The sequence below is a fragment of the Hemitrygon akajei genome, chromosome 23 (assembly GCF_048418815.1).
Source record: "Hemitrygon akajei chromosome 23, sHemAka1.3, whole genome shotgun sequence".
Lineage (NCBI taxonomy): Eukaryota > Metazoa > Chordata > Chondrichthyes > Myliobatiformes > Dasyatidae > Hemitrygon > Hemitrygon akajei.
Window position 1 is genome coordinate 26,881,680 of NC_133146.1, and position 20,792 is coordinate 26,902,471.

The 20,792-nt window shown below is 42.8% G+C and overlaps 1 protein-coding gene across 5 annotated transcripts in view; it reads right to left on the reverse strand.

Moving 5' to 3' along the window:
* cabcoco1 (ciliary associated calcium binding coiled-coil 1) overlaps positions 1 to 20,385 on the reverse strand; it is a 112,429-nt gene extending 92,044 nt beyond the window's left edge. For all 5 annotated transcript variants that reach the window (XM_073027248.1, XM_073027246.1, XM_073027245.1 and 2 more), the window contains exon 1: positions 20,285 to 20,385. In XM_073027248.1, coding sequence (XP_072883349.1) covers positions 20,285 to 20,365 — 81 coding nt within the window. In that variant the 5' untranslated portion in view covers positions 20,366 to 20,385. The remainder of the gene's footprint in view (positions 1 to 20,284) is intronic.
* Positions 20,386 to 20,792: the final 407 nt, after the last annotated feature.

Genomic DNA, 20,792 nt, shown 5'->3' on the forward strand with positions numbered 1-20,792 from the left:
AGAGAGAAAGAGAACCAGACTAAAATAATAGATAGGGTTGGGGGTAAGGGTGGGGGGCAGGGGTATCAACGGAGGTCAGTGAGTTGGATGTTCATGCCGGCAGGAAGGAGGCTACCTAGGCAGGAGATAAGGTATTGCTTCATCAACCTGCATGTGGCCTCATCTTGACGGTAGAGGAGGCCATGGACAGACATGTCAGAGTGGGAGTGGTCTGTGGAATTGAAGTGTGTGGCCACAGGGAGATCCCGCCACTGCTGGAGGACCAAGCGCCGGTGTTCGGCGAAACGGTCTCCCAGTCTGCGGCGGGTCTCCCCAATGTATAAATGGCCACATCGGGAGCACCGGATACAGTATATCACCCCAGCTGACTCGCAGGTGAAGTGGTGCCTCACCTGAAAGGACTGTCTAGGGCCTGGGATGGTGGTGAGGGAAGAAGTGTGGGGTTAGGTGTAGCATTTCTTCCGTTTTCAGGGATGAGTGCCCGATGGGAGGTCCGTGGGGAGGGATGGGGGGGGGGGATGAATGGACAAGGGAGTCGCGTAGGGAGCGATCCCTGCAGAAAGCCGAGAGTGGGGGGGGGGAGGGGAAGATGTGGTTGGTGGTGGGATCACGCAGGAGGTGGCGGAAGTTACGGAAGATCATACGTTGGATCTGTAGGCTGGTAGGGTGATAGGTGAGGACCAGGGGGACTCTATCCCTGGTGGGCTGGCGGGGGGATGGGGTGAGGGCAGAGGTGCGTGAAATACAGGAGACGCGATGGAGGGCAGAGTTGATAGTGGACGAAAGGAAGCCCCTTTCTTTAAAAGAGGAAGACATCTCCTTTGTCCTAGAGTGAAAGGCCTCATCCTGAGAGCAGATGCGGCAGAGGCAGAGGAATTGAGAGAAAGGGATAGCATTTTTGCAGGAGATAGGGTGGGAGAAGGAATAGTCTAGGTAGCTGTGGGAGTTAGTAGGTTTGTAGTAGACGTCAGTGGATAGGCCGTCTCCAGAGATAGACACAGAAAGATCTAGAAAGGGGAGGGAGGTGTCGGAAATAGACCAGGTGAATTTGAGGGTGGGGTGAAAGTTGGAGGCGAAGTTAATGAAGTCGACGAGCTCAGCTCGTGCAGGAAGCAGCACCGATGCAGTCATCGATATAACACAAGAAAAGAGGAGGACAGATACCGGTGTAGGCTTGGAACATAGATTGTTCCACATGGCCGACAAAAAGGCAGGCATAGCTAGGACCCATGCGGGTGCCCATGGCTACACCTTTAGTTTGGAGGAAGTGGGAGGAGCCAAAGGAGAAATTGTTAAGGGTGAGGACTAATTCCGCGAGGCGGAGAAGAGTGGTGGTAGAAGGTGACTGGCTGGGTCTGGAATCCAGAAAGAAACGGAGAGCTTGGAGACCTTCCTGGTGGGGGATAGAAGTATATAGGGACTGGACGCCCATGGTGAAAATGAGGTGGTGGAGCCCAGGGAACTTGAAATCTTTGAAGAGATGTAAAGCATGGGAAGTTTCATGGACATAGGTGGGAAGGGATTGAACAAGGGGAGATAAAACAGAGTTGAGATAGGCAGAAATGAGTTCAGTGGGGCAGGAGCAAGCAGAGACAATGGGTCTGCCTGGACAGGCAGGTTTGTGAACTAGTTTTCCAAACTGAAGGTGTAGCCATGGGCACCCGCATGGGTCCTAGCTATGCTACGCTTGGTCCTCCAGCAATGGCGGGATCTCCCTGTGGCCACACACTTCAATTCCACAGACCACTCCCACTCTGACATGTCTGTCCATGGCCTCCTCTACCATCAAGATGAGGCCACATACAGGTCGATGGAGCAATACCTTATCTCCCGCCTAGGTAGCCTCCTTCCTGCCGGCATGAACATCCAACTCACTGACCTCTGTTGATACCCCTGCCCCCCACCCTTACCCCCATCCCTATCTATTATTTTAGTCTGGTTCTCTTTCTCTCTCTTTTCCCTCCTCACTATAATCTCTCCCCCCAGCCCTACCTTTCTTTCTCTTTTATTTCCCATAATTCTCCACCTTCCCCCTAGCCCATTTCCCTCCAGCCTATCACTTCCCAGCTCTCTACTTTATCCCTCCCCCCACTTCTTATTCCCCCCTCAACCATCCCATGTTACTTCACTCCTGATGAAGGGTTTCAGCCCGAAACATCGTTATTACCTCCTCCCATAGATGCTGTCTGGCCTGCTGAGTTCTGCCAGCATTTTGTGTTTTTTATTTATTTTCAGCATCTGCAGATTCACTCGTGTTGCCTGTTAGTTGGAAGTTTATCTTGCTCAAAAACAACCCTTTGATCTCTAGAAGTTTCAGCTGAGTTTGGTAAATAAAAGGAAGACCTCCTGGCACTGGACAGTGAATATCAATCACATGGCATTGAACTAAAGACTTCATGATGATGCACTGAGCCATTAGGGCAGTTCGTGTTTTCTTCCTTTGACAATAGACAGAATTGCAGTCACTTACCATGCAAATGGAGCCTATTCTTTGAATTGCTGTTGTGTATTAAATTTTGTGCAAACTGAATTAGATTTGCTTCTTGTCATAATTATAGTAGTTTTTGAAATTCCTGTTACAACTAATAAATTTATAACATGCAAAGTGCAATGATTTTATTTATATATATATATATATATATATATATATATATATATATATATATATATGAGTACACATGGAAGAGATATAATCATTACTTCTTCATTTCAGTAAATATCATTGTGAGGCAATGGAGGATACTTTAATTGGTGCTGTACAACTGAGATAAAAGTGATTAACATTAATGAAAATACATTTCCTAACTTAAGTATTTCAATGTTTATCAAGATAATATTTTACAGTTGTCAATTAAAAATGTGCACTCTCCATTGCAAATTTCACTAAGAGGAAAACTGAACTGTACAGTTTATTAGACAAGATCAGTCAATTAAAGGGAAAATTAGTGAAAGTTATTTAATTCACATAAGGGCTGCAGAGGAGGAAGAACTTTTTATTGCAAACGTGTAAAAGTGTAAAATGCATTCAGTGGCCACTTTACTTGATACACCTGTACATCTGCTCATTAATGTAAATATCTAATCAACCAATCAAATGGCATCAATTCATTGCATAAAAGCATTTTCAAAAGGTTCAGTTGTCAATCAGACTAAGCATTACAATGAGGATGAAATGTGATATAAAGGACTTTAACCATGGAATAACTGTTGATACCAAACAGGGAAATTTGAGTATCTCAGAAACTGCTGATCTCCTGGGATTTTTGTGCACAACAGTCTCTAGAGTTTACAGAGAATGGTACAAAACACAAATGAAAAAACAAAGTGAGCAGCAGTTCTGTGGGTGAAAGCACCTTGGTAATGAAAGGGTTCAAAGACGAAAGACCACACTGGTTCAAGCTGACAGGAATGGGACAGTAACTCAAACAACCATGTGTTAAAACAGTGGTGTGCAGAAGAGCATCTCTGAAAGCACAACACGTTGAACCTTAGTGGATGGGTGACAGCAGCAGAAGACCAAGAACATACACTCAGTCCTCTTGCACCTAATAAAGTGGTCACTGAGTGTACGTATATTTTCTTTAGAATATTCCCAGGATACTTTTCCTAATATTTTTATATACATGGTAAAGGAACCTTGGATGAATACTCAAGAAATGGTTGATTAAATGAACAAATATTAAAACTATCCGAAATAAAGTCAAGTAATGAGATGAGATTATATTAGGGTACCGTACTAAATTATGTTGAAAGGAAGGAGGAGGGCAGAAGGAATAGGAGAATAGAAAAAGAATGAAGAAGAGTCATATTTGTGAGGAGAGTGGAGGAGGATCAAGGGTAAAAAAAGATTTGGGGTAAATGAGGGATACTTCCCAGAGGAGTAGAATAGTGGAGAGAGGAAATAGGACAATAAGTGATATCTAGCTTGAGTTCTGCAATTATTAAACCAAACTATGATTTTTCTTCTCAGCTGATTCCTGGTTGAGGGCTTTGGGATCATGATTGTTGGTTGTGGGTGAATCAGAATGTGACACGGCACATGCACCTACTATTTCCATTACTCTGCCATTACACTTAAGTTGTAAATAAGTGACAAAGTATATTTTGAAACTATTCTGTTTTATAGTCAGGATAACTGAGTGAAAAAGAAGAAAATAATGCTTAATCTTTATAAGCTTTAGCTAGAAAAGTGTATCCAAAAGGCTGAAAAGACCATGGAGATGTAGTAGAATGATAAAGCCAGAAGAGTTACTAATCAGAGGATACAGATTTATGGTGTCAACTACACCAGGTGAAATGAGGAGATTTTGTTTATAAACAAAGCATGTTCTGTTGCAGAATGTACTATATCCCTGAATAGGTGGTGGAGATTTAGGGATAACTTTCAAAACAGAATTGGGTTAATACATGAAAAAAGGAAGAATCCACAAGGTAATTGTATGGGAACATGGAAAAACAAGGGAAAAGGATCAATGCCAAGGATCAAAGCCTGAAGACAAATCAAAAGTTTGAAATTTAATGCTGGAGTCAAGTATGCAAATCTCTGCAAGTCCACTGGGAAGGTTGAAACTCAGTGGCTGGAGACCTGTACTAGAGTTAAAGGACTGTGTACATGTGTGGGTGGGAGGAATGGGCCTTGTTTTTGTTTTGTTGTTTGTTACTTGTTATGTTCTGTGTTGTTCTGCCAAGCATCACGGGCATGTTATGTTAGCACTGGAATATAGGCAACACATACAGGCTACCCCCAGCATACCTTCAATTGAGTTGGTTGTTAATGCAAACAATGCATTTTATTGTATGTTTCAATGTTTACCTGATAAATAAACTTGAATCCTGAAATAGTGATAGATTAAATTTGATCAGATACCTCTTTCAAAGACCCAGAGTCTCAAAGGGTTTAATGACCCTTTCCCATGTTGTGCAAGGACAAATAAAGAACTTGAAAAGATCAAACTGTCAAATTGTCATTTGTAAACATGATTTCTTCTTTTAAACAAGAAAATGTGTTTCAATAGTGAGTTTCTACTTGTTTTCTTGCCACACATGACAATGTCTCCTGTAATGCTATGTCCTGATACAATACAACCATATGGTTGCTCAGAGGTAAAAATTCATGACAATCTTCTAGTAATCTAGCTAAACTAAGCCAAAACCACTCCTGACCTTAGCTCTTGTCATGTTACACCCAGCTGTGGATTTCTATGTACTTGTTTGACACCAGTCATTGCACAGACAAGATATAGACTTGCAGCTGAAAGGAAGGATATGCATCATATCTGGAACTTCCAGCTTGGCTGTGCGCAACTGGCTCCTTATCCTCTTGTCATATCAAAACCCCCTCCCCACACACACATGATAATCCAATGACAGTTCAGAATATTCAACCTGCATCTGACTTATCTCTATATGTGTTTAATACACTTGCTCACCCAATTCCCATAAAAACATTGTCTACTGAACAACCATCCTGAACAAAATCTGTCTCAAGAGCACATTTGGAACAAGGAAAGGGAATCAAATTCCATATTATGCCAACTACTTCATGTTTTGAAGCAGACTCAGTCTCCAGATTTTGGATGGGGCAATAACAATGCAAAGACAATCGTCACCTCTGAGCTGAGCATGCTCACCTTGTCACAGCTGTGGAGAATGGTGCTTGTTGTTAAAGTTATCCCTTCCCCAAATTTAGCAGCATGACAAATGTGCACTCAGCAAACAATGAGATTGTCATTTAGCTTTGTTGAGTAAATAAATGGAGGGAAATGAACAGTTAACATTTTAGGCTGAGACCCTTGGTTACTTCCCATGTATAACATAAAACTAAATAAAATTCAAAAAAAAATTTTTTTTTCACGACCTTGTGTGACATAGATTATACTGAATGTGTAGTCCCTCTGAAGCTTCTGTATGTTGAGATGTTCTTATTACTCGTTCTATTGTCCAATGAAATCAATAAATTGCTGTTTGTTTTGTTAATAGGTTTTCAAGCAGCACCAATTCAGATTGAAGACAGATGACTCTTTTTCAAAATAAAAACTTACTCTCAGCAAACTTTTTGATTCATGTGCAAATTATTTCATGTATTCCAAATTTTTTAAATTACTAAGTGCATGCATCCCTCCAGGCATTGTGCTATCTGCAGGCTTTCTTTATTGTTTTTACATTGATATTAAAGAAATATTTCAAGTTTTTGCAATTCTGCTGGAGAATCCAATTTTCAAAGGAATTAAGATTTTCCTGAGTTGTTAATCCTGTGTGGATGCTGTATGTATTGTAAGAACACTGCAAGCACAAAGCAATAATATCCAATGGTAGGGGGAAACCCAAGAGAAACAATAAATTATCATCATTGTTATACAATCAAATTACAAAGAAATGCAAAATGTGCAATATCACCATTGTTCTACTATTGATTATTGATATTTCTATGACAGAAGCATGATGATGACCACTAATGGGTCACTTTGTGTCACTTAGAAAATTTGACCAGACACTTCCTATCATCAGTCACGCCTGTAACACCAGATCCACATCTAGACTCCATGGGAAGACATAATTCCCTATCCAGTGTGTCCTTTGGAGCTGTGAAGGGAAATTTGGACCACAATGTTCCCAGGGGTACCACCACTGAGCATTTTCAGGATAGTGATATTTTGCTGCTACAGCACTAACTTGGGAGATATGCTGGTGAATGAGAATCCTGAATCCTGTCTTCACTACATCCCCTTCCCAATTAAATCTATATGCTATGTTTCAAACCACCAACTTCTTCATCACCACAGATGTGCTGTCAAGTTCCAAAATATAGTTTTCTCCCCCACACAAACAATTGGGAGGGAAAATGTGCCAATTGCTCTCTCTCCCTCCATAACCAGCAAAATCGCTTTGAAGTTCTAATTCAAGACCTACACCACCCTAATCTCACCACCACAGAATTGCCTGCAAATTCAATTTATCTTTCCCCCAACCCCCACCACAGAACTGTCGACCTCTTCCTCACATCACACAACTCTGAACTCAAATCTGAGAGAGTACTAGAGTATTCCTGTAACACAGACAGTAAGTGAATCACAGATCCAATGTCCGTCTATACTGGCCAAAGACCCCATCAGACTGAAGCCACAGAGAAAGTGGAAGCAACACATTTTTGAAAAGGAATCTGCGAAATACCTGCTTTCTTGCAACTGAGGCCTCAGATGTCCAATGCAATGAACTTTAAAATGTTGAGACAATGACCAAGATATTTGTTGTCTCACATTTACACTTCTTCAGCACAGCTATACACGAAGATCTCTAACCAATCATATTTTTGTACTGAAGTTTTTTTAACTGCAGTAAATAATTTTAATAGATAGAAAATAAATAACTTTAATAAATTGAATATTTATTTCAACAATCAAGGTGACACCTACATACTTTTATAGTATGCAAAAGTCAGGGATATTCCAGTATCTGGACTTCATTTTAGTCCAGAAGGAGTAAAAAGCAAAAAGGAAGTTTCAGATTATAAACACACGAGATTCTGCAGATGCTGGAAATCCAGAGTAACACACACAAAATGTTGGAGGAACTCGGCACATCAGGCAGCATAAATGGAGAGGAATAAAGAGTCAACATTTTGGGTTGAGACCCTTCACCTGATTTATTCATCTCCATGGATGCCGCCTTACCTTTTGAGTTCATCTAACATATTGTGTATTTTCAGGTGAAAAGACATATGATACATTTATAAATGCCATTAGGTGAAACAAGCCAGAAAATGTCTAATAAATCAGGATAATAGTATCATTTTCTTTATTGTTCAATGAATTTGACACAGTTCTGACTTCACAAGACCTTCCATTAGTCCGTCAACTGTACTCTTTTCCATAGATGCTGCCTGGTCTGCTGAGTTCCTCCAGCATTTTGTGTGTGCTGCATGAGTTTAAATTTCGCACAGAGCCCTTACTGTCATATTTTAAAATTCCACTAGATTGTTCAAAGGAGAGGAGTGATATTCTCCTCCCTTCATCATAAATTAAGTGCACATCAAATGTACCTCTTTCTTTCTTAAATACTTTGAAATATTCTGAAAGGTACGATGTAAATCAAGACCTAATTTCAAACAACCTGCTGGCCTCAGATATATAAAAAAACAAACTGTTAGAGGAATTCAGTGGGTCAGAGGCAGCATCTGTGGAGAGAAAGGAATAACTTATGTCTCAGTTTGAACCACTGCATCAGGATTGAAGCTCTATTGGGGAGAGGATGTTTCTGGATTCCAGTTTGACACTCAACAGCATTGTCTCTCAGACCTTGGTGAACAAATTCCAACTCCTCTGACTAAATACACTATAGTACAACTGGGTGTTGGATTTTCTAACCAATAGCCCTCATCAGACAGTCAGGATGCACAATTGTTCCTCCCTCTCCATCATCCTCACACAGGTGCCATCCAGGGTTGTATGCTGAGCCCATTGCCCTACAACTCTGCTCACACATGACTGCATGACCAATCATGTATGAGCAGAGTAATTACATTGTCAAGTTTGCTGATGAAACAATAATGGTGGGGCTCATCACCAACAACGATGAGATGGTCTACAGAAAGAAGGTGGAAGAGCTTGAGGCTTGGTGCCACACAGATAACCTCTTGCTCAATGTTGCAAGATAAAGAAGATGGTTATCAACTTCAGGAGTACTCGCACCGCTCATACCCCTCTTTACGTAAGCAGCAGAACCATGGAAATTGTTTCAAACTCCTGACAGTGCCCATTTTGCACAGCCTCTCATGGCCCCAGATAATATCCTATATAATCAGGAACACACACCAACACCTCTACTTTCTGAGGAGGCTGAAGACAGCTAGACCATGCACATCTATACTCATGTCTTTCTACAGATGCACAGTAGAGAGCACCCTAACCTGCTGTAACACTGCATGGTATGGAAACTATACTGTAGCCAAGAGGAAGGCTCTACAATGGATAGTCAAAACTGCCCAACACATCACCTGCCCGCCAAGGGCATAGATACAAAAAGAGCCAGAAACATCATGAAGGATCCCACCCACTCTGCTCATGGACTGTTTGTCCCTCTCCCATCAGGAAGGAGGCTATGTAGCATCTACACCAGGACCACCAGATTCAAAAAGTTACTTTTCCCAAGCAGTAAGGCTGATCAACACCTCCACCAACTAACCCACCCATCTACACCCCCATCCCACATTACCACTACTTTATTATTTCCTGTCAGGGTCACTGTATGTACAGACACTCTTGTGCCTAGCATCACTTTATCAATCTTTGTAAACAAATGTCTTTTTTTTATTGTTGTGTTTCTTATCTTTTTGTGTGTTTTTTTTTGTGCTGCATATGATCCAGAGTAACCTTTATTTTGTTCTTCTTTACACGTGTACTGGAAACAACATTAAACAATCTTGAAATCTGAATGAGGCAGGAGCTGATAGGCCATAAGTAGACTTAGGTGGAGTAAGGGATGATGGAATCAGGTGGGGCAGTAGTGGAGTTGGGAAACAGAGGCTAGGGTGGTAGGTGGAAACAGTCAAAAGGAAAAATCAAGAAAGAGCAATGGGGGTAGGGGGAGCTGAAGAAAGAGGGAGGCTGGAGTGTAATAAGTGAAGATACATGAGATGCCACTGCGGAATCATGGCAATGTTCTGCAGGTATATACAATACTTCTAAATATACCTTGTTCCATCATCAGGGATCCCAACCATCCAAATCATGCTCTATTCTTGCTGCTGTCATCAGTTAGAAGGTACAGGAGCCTCAGGACTCACACCACCAAATTCAGAAACAGTTATTACCCCTCCACCATCAGGCTCTTGAACCAGAGGGGATACCTTCGTCCAACTTCGTTTGCCCCATCACTGAAATGTTCCAACAGCTTATGGACTCACTTCCATGGTCTCTTCATCTCATGGTTCGCTATTTATCCTTTAGTTATTGGATATATTGAGTATGCCCGCAAGAAAATGAATATCAGTGTTGTATATGGTGACATTTATCTACATCGATAATAAATTTACTTTGAACTTCAAGAAGTAAAAGAGAGGATAAGTGGCCAAAAGGAGATGGCTAAGAGAAAAGGGGATGGCTGGAGACATGCAAAGTCAGTGGGGGAGCGATCAGACAGAAATTGGCACCATGGCCCATGCAACTGATAAACAACTTGACATTCAAGTCTTAAAGATGCAGGTGCAGGGGTACAATGAGGTTAAAGTGCTCAGCATCAGAGAGGGAGAGATTCATGGGGGTTGATGTGAGGGGGTTGGTGAAGACCTGGCAGGAGTTGGAGCTGGATAAGGTATCAGAAGAGGGAAAAGGAGTGAGGGTTCAAAGTAGAGGGAAGTGGGAAGAGTGATATTGAGGCTGTGGGGTGGGATACAAAGTTAGAGGGGGAGGGGCACAGTGAGAATGGCAGCAGGAAAGGAAGGAGAATATCTCAGCTGAGAGTCTGAAACCAGGCAGGAAAATGAGGAAGTCAAGGCAGAGCATTAGGAGCGTGGGGCTGGGTGAGAGAGCAAGAAAGTCCAACAAACTGGTTGAGGAATTGTGCTTTCATGAAATAACAATCACAATTTGATTCTAAAAGATATTGTAAATAGCCTATGGAGCCCTGCAATTTGATCCTAGAGATTGGAAAAGCTTTGTCAATTCAGCAACAGGGAATGTAGTGCTGACAGATTAAACTGTTAGTACATTGAATAGAAACTGGTGTATTGGGTTGCTTCCTGCTGTTTGCTTGTAAAGCTAGTTTATCACCTCAGCCAGACTAGCCGAAGGTAAATTTAAAAAAACTATTATGTGAATAAATCTAAGTGAGCCAAATTTTTCTAAATTTCTTTAGAAGAATCTGAAGTAAAATATAAAGCAGTATTGCATTTACAGTTATCCAGATCTTGGTCCCTGAGCTCAGTCAAATATTGACTGGTTTACACAGGGGTAAATGACAAAATTTCTACTGAATTCTGCTGACAAAATTATTCTACTTCCGAATAAGATGGCGGCGCAACGCAGTTTGCAGCGGCAACTCCGGAGCTGATGTCTGTTATTTGTTAAGCGGGGTGCTGTGCACAATCCTAATCTGATGAAAAATGGATGTGGGAGCACGGAGGAACATCCGGAAATCTCCAGGAAGGCCTTTTTCATTGCTGCTGCTGCTGTGAGGTCCGGGTTTCTGCTGAGCCCCCAGTCCTCAGGGTCACGTTACCGGTGGCCGTTGGCGGGGGCATCTTAATGCGCTCAGCAGAGGGCGGTGCTCGGAGAGGCTGTGTTGGAGGGGATGGTCGGAGGCTCGGAAGTTCGACGGACTTGGAGTCCGCTGCTGTTGGGGCGCTTTCACTGTGTGCTGTGTCTGCGAGACTGGGTCCGACGGAGCTTTCATTGTGTGCTGCATCTGCAAGTCCGACGGCGCCTTGGAAGTCCATAGCGGGGGTATTCCCTTCTGCCGCCGGTGTGGGATGACAAGTCTATCGGGACCCTGAGAACTTGTGAAAACTGTGTGGCGGTTTCTTTCGAACTTACAGTCCTTTAACATCTTTGGACTATTTTTTACTGTGCCCATGGTCTGTTTTTTTTTATCAATTATGGTATTGTCTGCAATGTTGTAACTATATGTTAACTATAACTATATGTAACTATGTGGTTTTGTGTAGGTCTTGGAGCTTTAGGTTTTGGTTTTTTGGGTGGTAGAGTTGGTCTCTTGACTTGGTATGTCTGGGTAGTCTTGTTTTGTCTGGTGGATTTGGAGCTCCTTTCTGGGGAACGCGATAAGATGGTAGTGTGATATTAATACGCAGCAGCCTCTCTAGACTCTGGATTGGGGATTGCCAAACGTTATGTGGGTTTTCTGGTGTAGTCTGTTTTGTCATGTGCTTTTGTGATATCATTCTGGAGGAACGTTGTCTCATTTTTTAACTGCATTGCATTTGTGGTTTCTAAATGACAATAAACTGAATTTCAATTCAATTCAATTCAAATTTCAAAGAGCACCAACATAGACATTAGATGAGGATAGGCAGAAAAGTGTTTGGGGAGAGAGAAGGTTGGTAGGTTTCAGGGAGAAATAGGAGAGATATTCAGTGAAGAAAGAGGTCAAGGGGAAAAGTGGGCATTAGATGGGGAAGAAACAACAAGCAGTTGGGAATAGAGCCAGGCAGGATGAGAAGAGATGAGCAGCAGTTTGTAGGGTTGGGGGGCAGTGAATCAGAGACAGATAGCACGAAGATGCTAAGTGGAAGAAATGGGCCACGGGAAGGAGAGGAATGTAAGTTGGGGCATTGGAAAAGGGTAGAGAGATGATAGGTTTAAACAAGGAAGAAGACAACTGATTGCATGATTTAAGGTGAGATGGGAAAGATTTAAAAGGGATCTGAAGGAAAACTTTTATTTAGAGAGGTGGGTATATAAAATGAACTGCCAGAGGAAGCTGTAGAGGAGTGTACAATAATAATGTTTAAAAGACATTGTAATTGTACACATTTTTTTTGAGTAGCGGCAATCAGCGATTAGAAGCATGAGAGAATGTAGCTCACTCAGGTTTGCCGGTTGAGCACATAAGGCATTGATTTGCAGCATTTTGGTGTTTTGAATAGTGGCCAATCAAGGATCAGGATTGATTGACAAGAGCAAATTAAAATAAGTAAGGAGCAAGAAATGCGGCCATTGTTAGAGCAGACAATGTTAGAGTGGTTATTTGAGGCTTTAGCTCTTCGAGGCTTCAGCAAGGAGAGGCAGGTATGAGAGCAGACAAAAAAAGCTGTAGGTAGATTTTTTCCATGATTTATTTATTGTTTTCCATCTTTATATATGCACAATTTAAACAGTGGGGATGCTCCTCTTGTGGGATGTGGGAGGGCAGCGAGACCTCCAGTGTCCCTGACAACTACACCTGTGAGAAATCCATCCAGCCACAGATTCCAACACTCCATGTGAAGAAATTGGAGCTGGAACTGAATGATGAACGCTGGATCATTCAGGAGGCTGAAGGAGTGATTGCTAGGACGTATAGAGAGGTAGTTACACCCAAGGTGCAGGATACAGGAAACTGGGTGACAGTCAGGAAGGGGAAAGGGGTTAAACAACCAATGCAGAGTACCCCTGTGGCCATCCCCCTCAATAAGTACACTTTGGATGCTATTGTGGGGATGACCTAGTAAAGGAAAGTCACAGTGGTTAGGTCTTTGGCAGTGAATGTGGCTCTGTGACTCAGGAGGGAAGGGGAGAGAAGGGGGGAGAAGAGGTGAGCTGTCATAATAGGGGATTTCTTAGAGGAATATAAAGGAGGCTCCTGGAGAATGAGATTCCCAGATGTTATGTTGCCTCCTGGGTGCCAGGGTCCAGGACACCTTGGATCGAGCCCTCAGCATTCTTAAGTGGGAGGGGGAGCACCCAGAGGTCATGATCCACGTGGGACATAGGTACGAAGAGTGACGAAGTTCTGCAAAGTGAGTCCAGGGAGTTAGGTGCTAAGCTGTGATCTCAGGACTGCTACCCTTGCCACATGCTGGTGAGACCAGAAGTAGGAAGATTATACAGTTAAACACATGACTAAAGAGCTAGTTAAGGAGGGAGGATGTCACATTTTTGCATCATTGGGCTCTTTTCCAGTGTAGGTGGGACCTGTACAGAAGAGACCACTTGCACTTGAACTGGAAGGGGGCTAATATCCTAGCAGGAAGGTTTGCTGATGTTGCATGGTGGTGGTGAGGTGGGGGGGTGTAAACTAGAGTTGCATGAGTATGGGAAACAGAGCGCCAGAACAGATAGTGGAGAGGATGTGAAGACAGATGTTGTTAACCTCCGATAAAGTCATGGTGTGACTAGTGTTCTGAGCTGTGTATATTTCAATGCAATAAATATCGTAGAAAGACACTTGAGCTCAGGGCATGGATCAACACATGGATATATGTTTTAGCCATGAGTGAAACTTGGTTGCAGGAGGGGCACAGGACTGACAACCTAATGTTCTGGGGTTCCATTGTTTTAGATGCAACAGGGTGCAAGGCATTTAAAGGGGGAAAGCTGGTGTTTCTAGACAGGGAAAATGTCATGGCTGTGCTCAATCAGGACAAACTGGAGAACTTATCCAATGAGGCTTTATGAGTGGAACTAAAAAAAGGTATAACCATGTTAATGGGGGTTGTACTATAGACCAAGCAAAGTTTGCAGGATTTAGCAGAACAAATTTGTAGAGAGATTGCAATTATTCCAAGAAACATAAGGTTGTTATAGTAGGTGATTTTAACTTCCCACATATTGACTGGGACACCCATACTGTTAAAGGATGAGATGAGATAGAGTTTATCAAATATGTTCAGTGAAGTTTTCTTAATTAGTACATAGAAGTCCCAAATAGAGAGAATGTGATACTGGACTTCCTATTAGGGAATGAAACAGGGCTGGTGACAAAAGTTTGTGTAAGGGAACACTTTGCATCTCGTGATCACAATGCCATTTAGTTTCAATAAAAACATGGAAAAAGATCTCTCTGGTCTGCGAGTTGAGATTCTAAATTGGAGAAAGGTCAATATTGATGGTATAAGCAATGATCTGACAAGTGTGGATTAGACAGGCTTTTTTCTGGCAAAAGTATACAGTATAAAGCTTGTATGTGCCTGTCAGAATAAGAGGTAAAGATAACAGGTTTGGGGAATCTTGCTTTTCAAGAGATATTGAGGCCCTGATTAAGAAAAAAAGGAGGTGCATAGTAGATGTAGGCAGGTAGGAATAAATGAAGTACTTATGGAATACAAGAAATGCAAGAGAACACATTAAGAAAGAAATCAGGAGGGTGAAAAGAAGGCACAAGATTGCACTAGCAGACAAGATGAAGGAGAATCCTAATGGATTCTGCATATATTTTAAAAGCAAAGGGATTGCAAGAGACAAAATTGGTGCTCTGTAAGATCAGAATGGTAATCTCTGTGTGGAGCCGAAAGAGATGGGAGAGATCTTAAATGGATTTTTTTTACATCTGTACTTACTCAGGAGATGGACACAGAGTCTATAGAAGTGAGATCATGGACCCCATACAGATTAGAGAGGGGTAGGTTTGAAATATTGCTGAATATTGGTAGCTCGGGTTGGCTATTTGGAAGTTTGGTTGATTGCCAAGCTTGGCAAAATGTTTGCAGATGTTTCAGTTCCAATCAAGAAGCTATCAGGGTGTTGTCTCCCCAGAATGCAGGATTTATGAACATTTGGAGAGGCATAATACGATTAAGAATAGTCAGCATGGCTTTGTCAAAGGCAGGTCATGCCTTACGAGCCTGATTGAATTTTTTGAGGATGTGACCAAACACATTGATGAAGTGATGTAGTAGATGTAGTGTATATGGATTTTAGCAAGGCATTTAATAAGATACCCCATGCAAGGCTTACTAAGTAAGGAGGCATGGGATCCAAGGGGACATTGCTTTGTGGATCCAGAACTGGTTTGCCCACAGAAGGCAAAGACTGGTTGTAGATGGGTCCTATTCTGCACGGAGGCCAGTGACCAGTGGTGTGCCTCAGGATCTGTTCTGGGACCCCTACTCTTTGTAATTTTTATAAATGACCTGGATGAGGAAGTGGAGGGTTGGGTTAGTAAATTTGCTGATGACACAAAGGTTGGGTGTGTTGTAGATAGTGTGGAGGACTGTCAGAGGTTACAACGGGACATTGATAGGATGCAAAATTGGGCTGAGAAGTGGCAGATGGAGTTCCACCCAAATAAGTGTGAGGGGGTTCATTTTGGTAGGTCAAATATGATGGCAGAATACAGTATTAATGGTAAGACTCTTGGCAGTGTGGAGGATCAGAGGGATCTTGTGGTCCAAGTCCATAGGATACTGTTACGCAGGTTGACTCTGTGGTTAAGAAGGCATACAGTGCATTGGCCTTCATCAATCATGGGATTGAGTTTAAGAGCCATGAGGTAATGTTGCAGCTATATAGGACACTGGTCAGACCCCTCTTGGAGTACTGTGCTCAATTCTGGTTGCCTCACTATAGGAAGGACGTGAAAACCATAGAAAGGATGCAGAGGAGATTTACAAGGATGTTGCCTGGATTAGGGAGCATGCCTTATGAGAATAGGTTGAGTGAACTTGGCCTTTTCTCCTTGGAGCGATGGAGGATGAGAGGTGACTTGATAGAGGTGTACAAGATAATGAAAGGCACTGATCATGTGGATAGTCAGAGGCTTTTTCCCAGGGCTGAATTGGCTAGCACGAGAGGGCATAGTTTTAAGGTGCTTGGAAGTAGGTACAGAGGATTATCAAGGGTAAGTTTTTTTTTTACGCAGAGAGTGGTGAGTGCATGGAATGGGCTGCCGGAGGCAAAAACGATAGGGTCTTTTAAGAGACTCCTGGATGGCTAAATGGAGCTTAGAAAAATAGAGGGCTAAGGGTAAAGCCTAGGTAGTTCTAAGGTAGGGACATGTCTGGCACAGCTTTGTAGGCCGAAGGGCCTGTATTGTGCTGTATGTTTTTTATGTTTCTAAATTTTCAATTGTCTTTGGTGAATATACCAAATCTCCTCAAACTCCTAATGAAATACAGCCACTGTCATGCCTCAAAAGCTGCTGGTAAGCCTTTATTGATGTGTAATTGAGAGCAAACTGAGCTACTGGACGATAGTATGGTACACTAGCTATAAAAAGATTGACCAAAAAGCACATCCATGAGTAATCCGGACTGCACAGAACATCAATGTGACGCAAAGAGCAGATATGCAAGCCATCTACAACTCACACTGTCTACAGTGAGTTCACCAAATCTTGATGGACTCAACCCACCCTAGTAATAGGATTACTTTTACGAGATGGATCTTAAAGCACCTTGTACTAGAGCCTACCAGGGAGAAGGCAATTCTGGATCCAGTGTTGTGTAATGAATCAGATTTGATAAGGGATCTCAAGGTAAAGGAGCCATTAGCAGGTCGTGACCATAATATGATAAGTTTTAATCTACAATTTGAGAGGGAGAAGGGAAAATCGAAAGTGTCAGTATTACAGTTGAACAAAGGGGACTATGGAGCCAAGAGGGAGGAACTGGCCAAAGTTGACTGGAAGGATACCCGAATAGGGGTGACAGTGGAACAACAATGGCAGGCATTTCTGGGAATAATACAGAAGGTGCAGGATCAGTTCATTCCAAAGAGGAAGAAAGATTCCAAGGGAGTAGGGAGCGGCCGTGGCTGACAAGGGAAGTCAAGGACAGTATAAAAATAAAAGAGAAGTATAACAATAGCAAAGATGAGCAGGAAGCCAGAGGTCTGGGAAACTTTTAAAGAGCAACAGAAGATAACTAAAAAAGCAATACAGGGAGAAAAGATGAGGTACGAAGGTAAGCTAGCCGAGAATATAAAGGAGGATAGCAAAAGCTACTTTAGGTATGTGAAGAGGAAAAAATTAATTCAGACCAAAGTTGGGCCCTTGAAGACAGAAACGGGTGAATTTATTATGGGGAACAAGGAAATGGCAGACGAGTTGAACAGGTACTTTGGATCTGTCTTCACTAGGGAAGACAAAGACAATCTCCCAGATGTAATAGTGGCCAGAGGACCTAGGGTAACAGAGGAACTGAAGGAAATTCACATTAGGCAGAAAATTGTGTTGGGTAGACTGATGGGACTGAAGGCTGATAAATCCCCAGGACCTGATGGTCTTCATCCCAGGGTACTTAAGGAGGTGGCTCTAGAAATCGTGGATGCATTGGTAATCATTTTCCAATGTTCTATAGATTCAGGATCAGTTCCTGAGGATTGGAGGGTAGCTAATGTTATCCCACTTTTTAAGAAAGGAGGGAGAGAGAAAACAGGGAATTATAGACCAGTTAGCCTGACATCAGTGGTGGGGAAGTCAATTATAAAAGATGAAATAGTGGCACATTTGGACAGCAGTAACGCAATCGGTCCAAGTAAGCAAAGATTTACAAAGGGGAAATCATGCTTGACTAATCTTCTGGAATTTTTTGAGGTTGTAACTATGAAAATGGACAAGGGAGAGCCAGTGGATGTAGTGTACCTGGACTTTCAGAAAGCCTTTGATAAGGTCCCACATAGGAAACTTGTGGGCAAAATTAGAGCACATGGTATTGGGGGTAGGGTATTGACATGGATAGAAAACTAGTTGGCAGACAGGAAACAAAGAGTAGGGATTAACGGGTCCTTTTCAGAATGGCAGGCAGTGACTAGTGGGGTACCGCAAGGCTCGGTGCTGGGACTGCAGCTATTTACAATGTACATTAATGATTTAGATGAAGGGATTAAAAGTAACATCAGCAAATTTGCAGATGACACAAAGCTGGGTGGCAGTGTGAAATATGAGGAGGATGTTAGGAGAATGCAGGGTGACTTGGACAGGTTGGGTGAGTGGGCAGATGCATGGCAGCTGCAGGTTAATATGGATAAATGTGAGGTTATCCACTTTGGTGGCAAGAACAAGAAGGCAGATTACTATCTGAATGGTGTCAAGTTAGGAAAAGGGGAAGTACAACGAGATCTAGGTGTCCTTGTTCATCAGTCACTAAAAGTAAGCATGCAGGTACAGCAGGCAGTGAAGAAAGCTAATGGCATGTTGGCCTTCATAACAAGGGGAGTTGAGTATAGGAGCAAAGAGGTCCTTCTGCAGTTGTACAAGGCCCTGGTGAGACCACACCTGGGGTATTGTGTTCAGTTTTGGTCTCCAAATTTGAGGAAGGACATTCTTGCTATTGAGGGAGTGCAGCATAGGTTCATGAGGTTAATTCCCAGGATAGCAGGACTGTCATATGTTGAAAGATTGGAGCGACTGGGCTTGTATACACTGAAATTTAGAAGGATGAGAGGGGATCTGATTGAAACATATAAGATTATTAAGGGATTGGACACACTAGAGGCAGGAAACATGTTCCCGATGTTGGGGGAGTCCAGAACCAGAGGCCACAGTTTAAGAATAATGGGTAGGCCATTTAGAATGGAGTTGAGGAAAACTTTTTCACCCAGAGAGTTGTGGATCTATGGAATGTTCTGCCTCAGAAGGCAGTGGAGGCCAATTCTCTGGATGCTTTCAAGAAAGAGTTAGAGCTCTTAAAGATAGAGGAGTCAAGGGATATGGGGAGAAGGCAGGAACAGGATACTGACTGTGGATGATCAGCCATGATTACAGTGAATGTCGGTACTGGCTCAAAGGGCCGAATGGCCTACTCCTGCACCTATTGTTTATAATAACCTGTTCAATATCCTACAGTCCAACAGGAGATACAGAAACATCTCTACACAGACATCCAGACTGAAAAACAGCTTTTCCATAGGGCTGTCGCGCAACTGAACAATGCCCCACTTTAGAGCTGTTTGTTTTTAATTCCACTGTAATTTAGACATAACTCCTAATTAACTCAAACATTTTATTAGATTTAGTAATTGAATTTCCAGTATGCTGTTTTGCACTGAATGAAGGAGCACTGCAATCTCACTGTCCTCGGGAATGACAATAAAGCTCTAACAACCAAATAAACAGATTGTGCAAAACAAGTATCCATGAACCATTCAGAAATCTAATGACAAGAAGGGAAGAAACTGTTCCTAAAACATTGAATGTGGGTCTTTGGGCTCCTTTTCTCATTAATACCATACAGACAGAAGTACTACAGCTTGAAGACCCACACTCCACGTTTATGTTGTGTATATACATCACTATTACTACTTGAGGCGGAAAATATCCCTGGCATTTTTTTACCCAACCTGCTGCTTTACTTCACCCAAATAAATTCTGATCTAAAACAACTTGAATGAGGAGAAGCGGTCTAAAGTGTAAGGATAACGAAGGTGAGAGAAGTGGGGGTGATGGATGGGAATGAGAGTGGGGGGAGGAAGATGAAAGGGAGAGGGTGTGGAGGTGGGTGGGGCAGAGGGAGGATGAAGGGTGGCCAAGACAGATGGTGGAGGGGGAAGCAGGCAGGATGGTTGGAGATGGAGAGGAGGGTGGGCAGGGAAGAAGGAAGGGTTAGGGGCTGGGAGGAGGGAAGGTGAGGGATGGGGGGTGAACAGTGGGAAGAGAGAAGGTGGAGGGACAGTGGGTGGAGGTTGGAGGGGGCTGTTGGGAGAAAGATGGAAAAGCAAGATTATATTGGGACGAAGAGTCGTTGGGAGAAGGGTGAGAGTGTAGGGGCGGGGGCAAAGGGGGAGAATGGGGGAGCTGAGGGGCGGTGGAAGGACGGGGGGGTCGAGAACGTACGGGGAGGGTGATGGAGGTTGACGATGGAGATATGTTTACAGCCTGTTGAAAGACTCCCATTGGTACAACTCCGCTCCCCTACCCGAGTGCTGTCAGCGACTGCCTTCTCATTAACTTTGTGGTGCGACTTCGAAGTCCTGATCTTCGTTCGCGACGCCGCCATGCCTGATCCCCATGGAGACGGTAAAGGGGGCGGAGCCTCGGCGCGCAGCCGCAGAAGCGCCCCAGTGGACGTTGCTGGGGCGACTGGAAATTTTAGGAGGTTTCTGTTATTTTGTTTTGTGACTTATTTTAACTGTTTTATATTTTGGGGAAATCCATAAGTAGATCCCCCGAATTTTATACTCTGTTTCTTTAGCAAACATGATTTATACATGATTATAAATGTTGGCCACTGTGCAATAGTTTTCATCAAACTGGCGGCAAACTATTTCAAAATGTCATGAAGAACCCAAGTTTTTACAGTTATTTCTGCCCCCGACGGCTTGGACAAAACAAAATTGAGTCACCCAAACCGAACCTACAACATATTGAGAAGAATATCTGGTTAGAGTACCTGGACCTGAAACTCTCTGCTCCCGCGCCGCCAG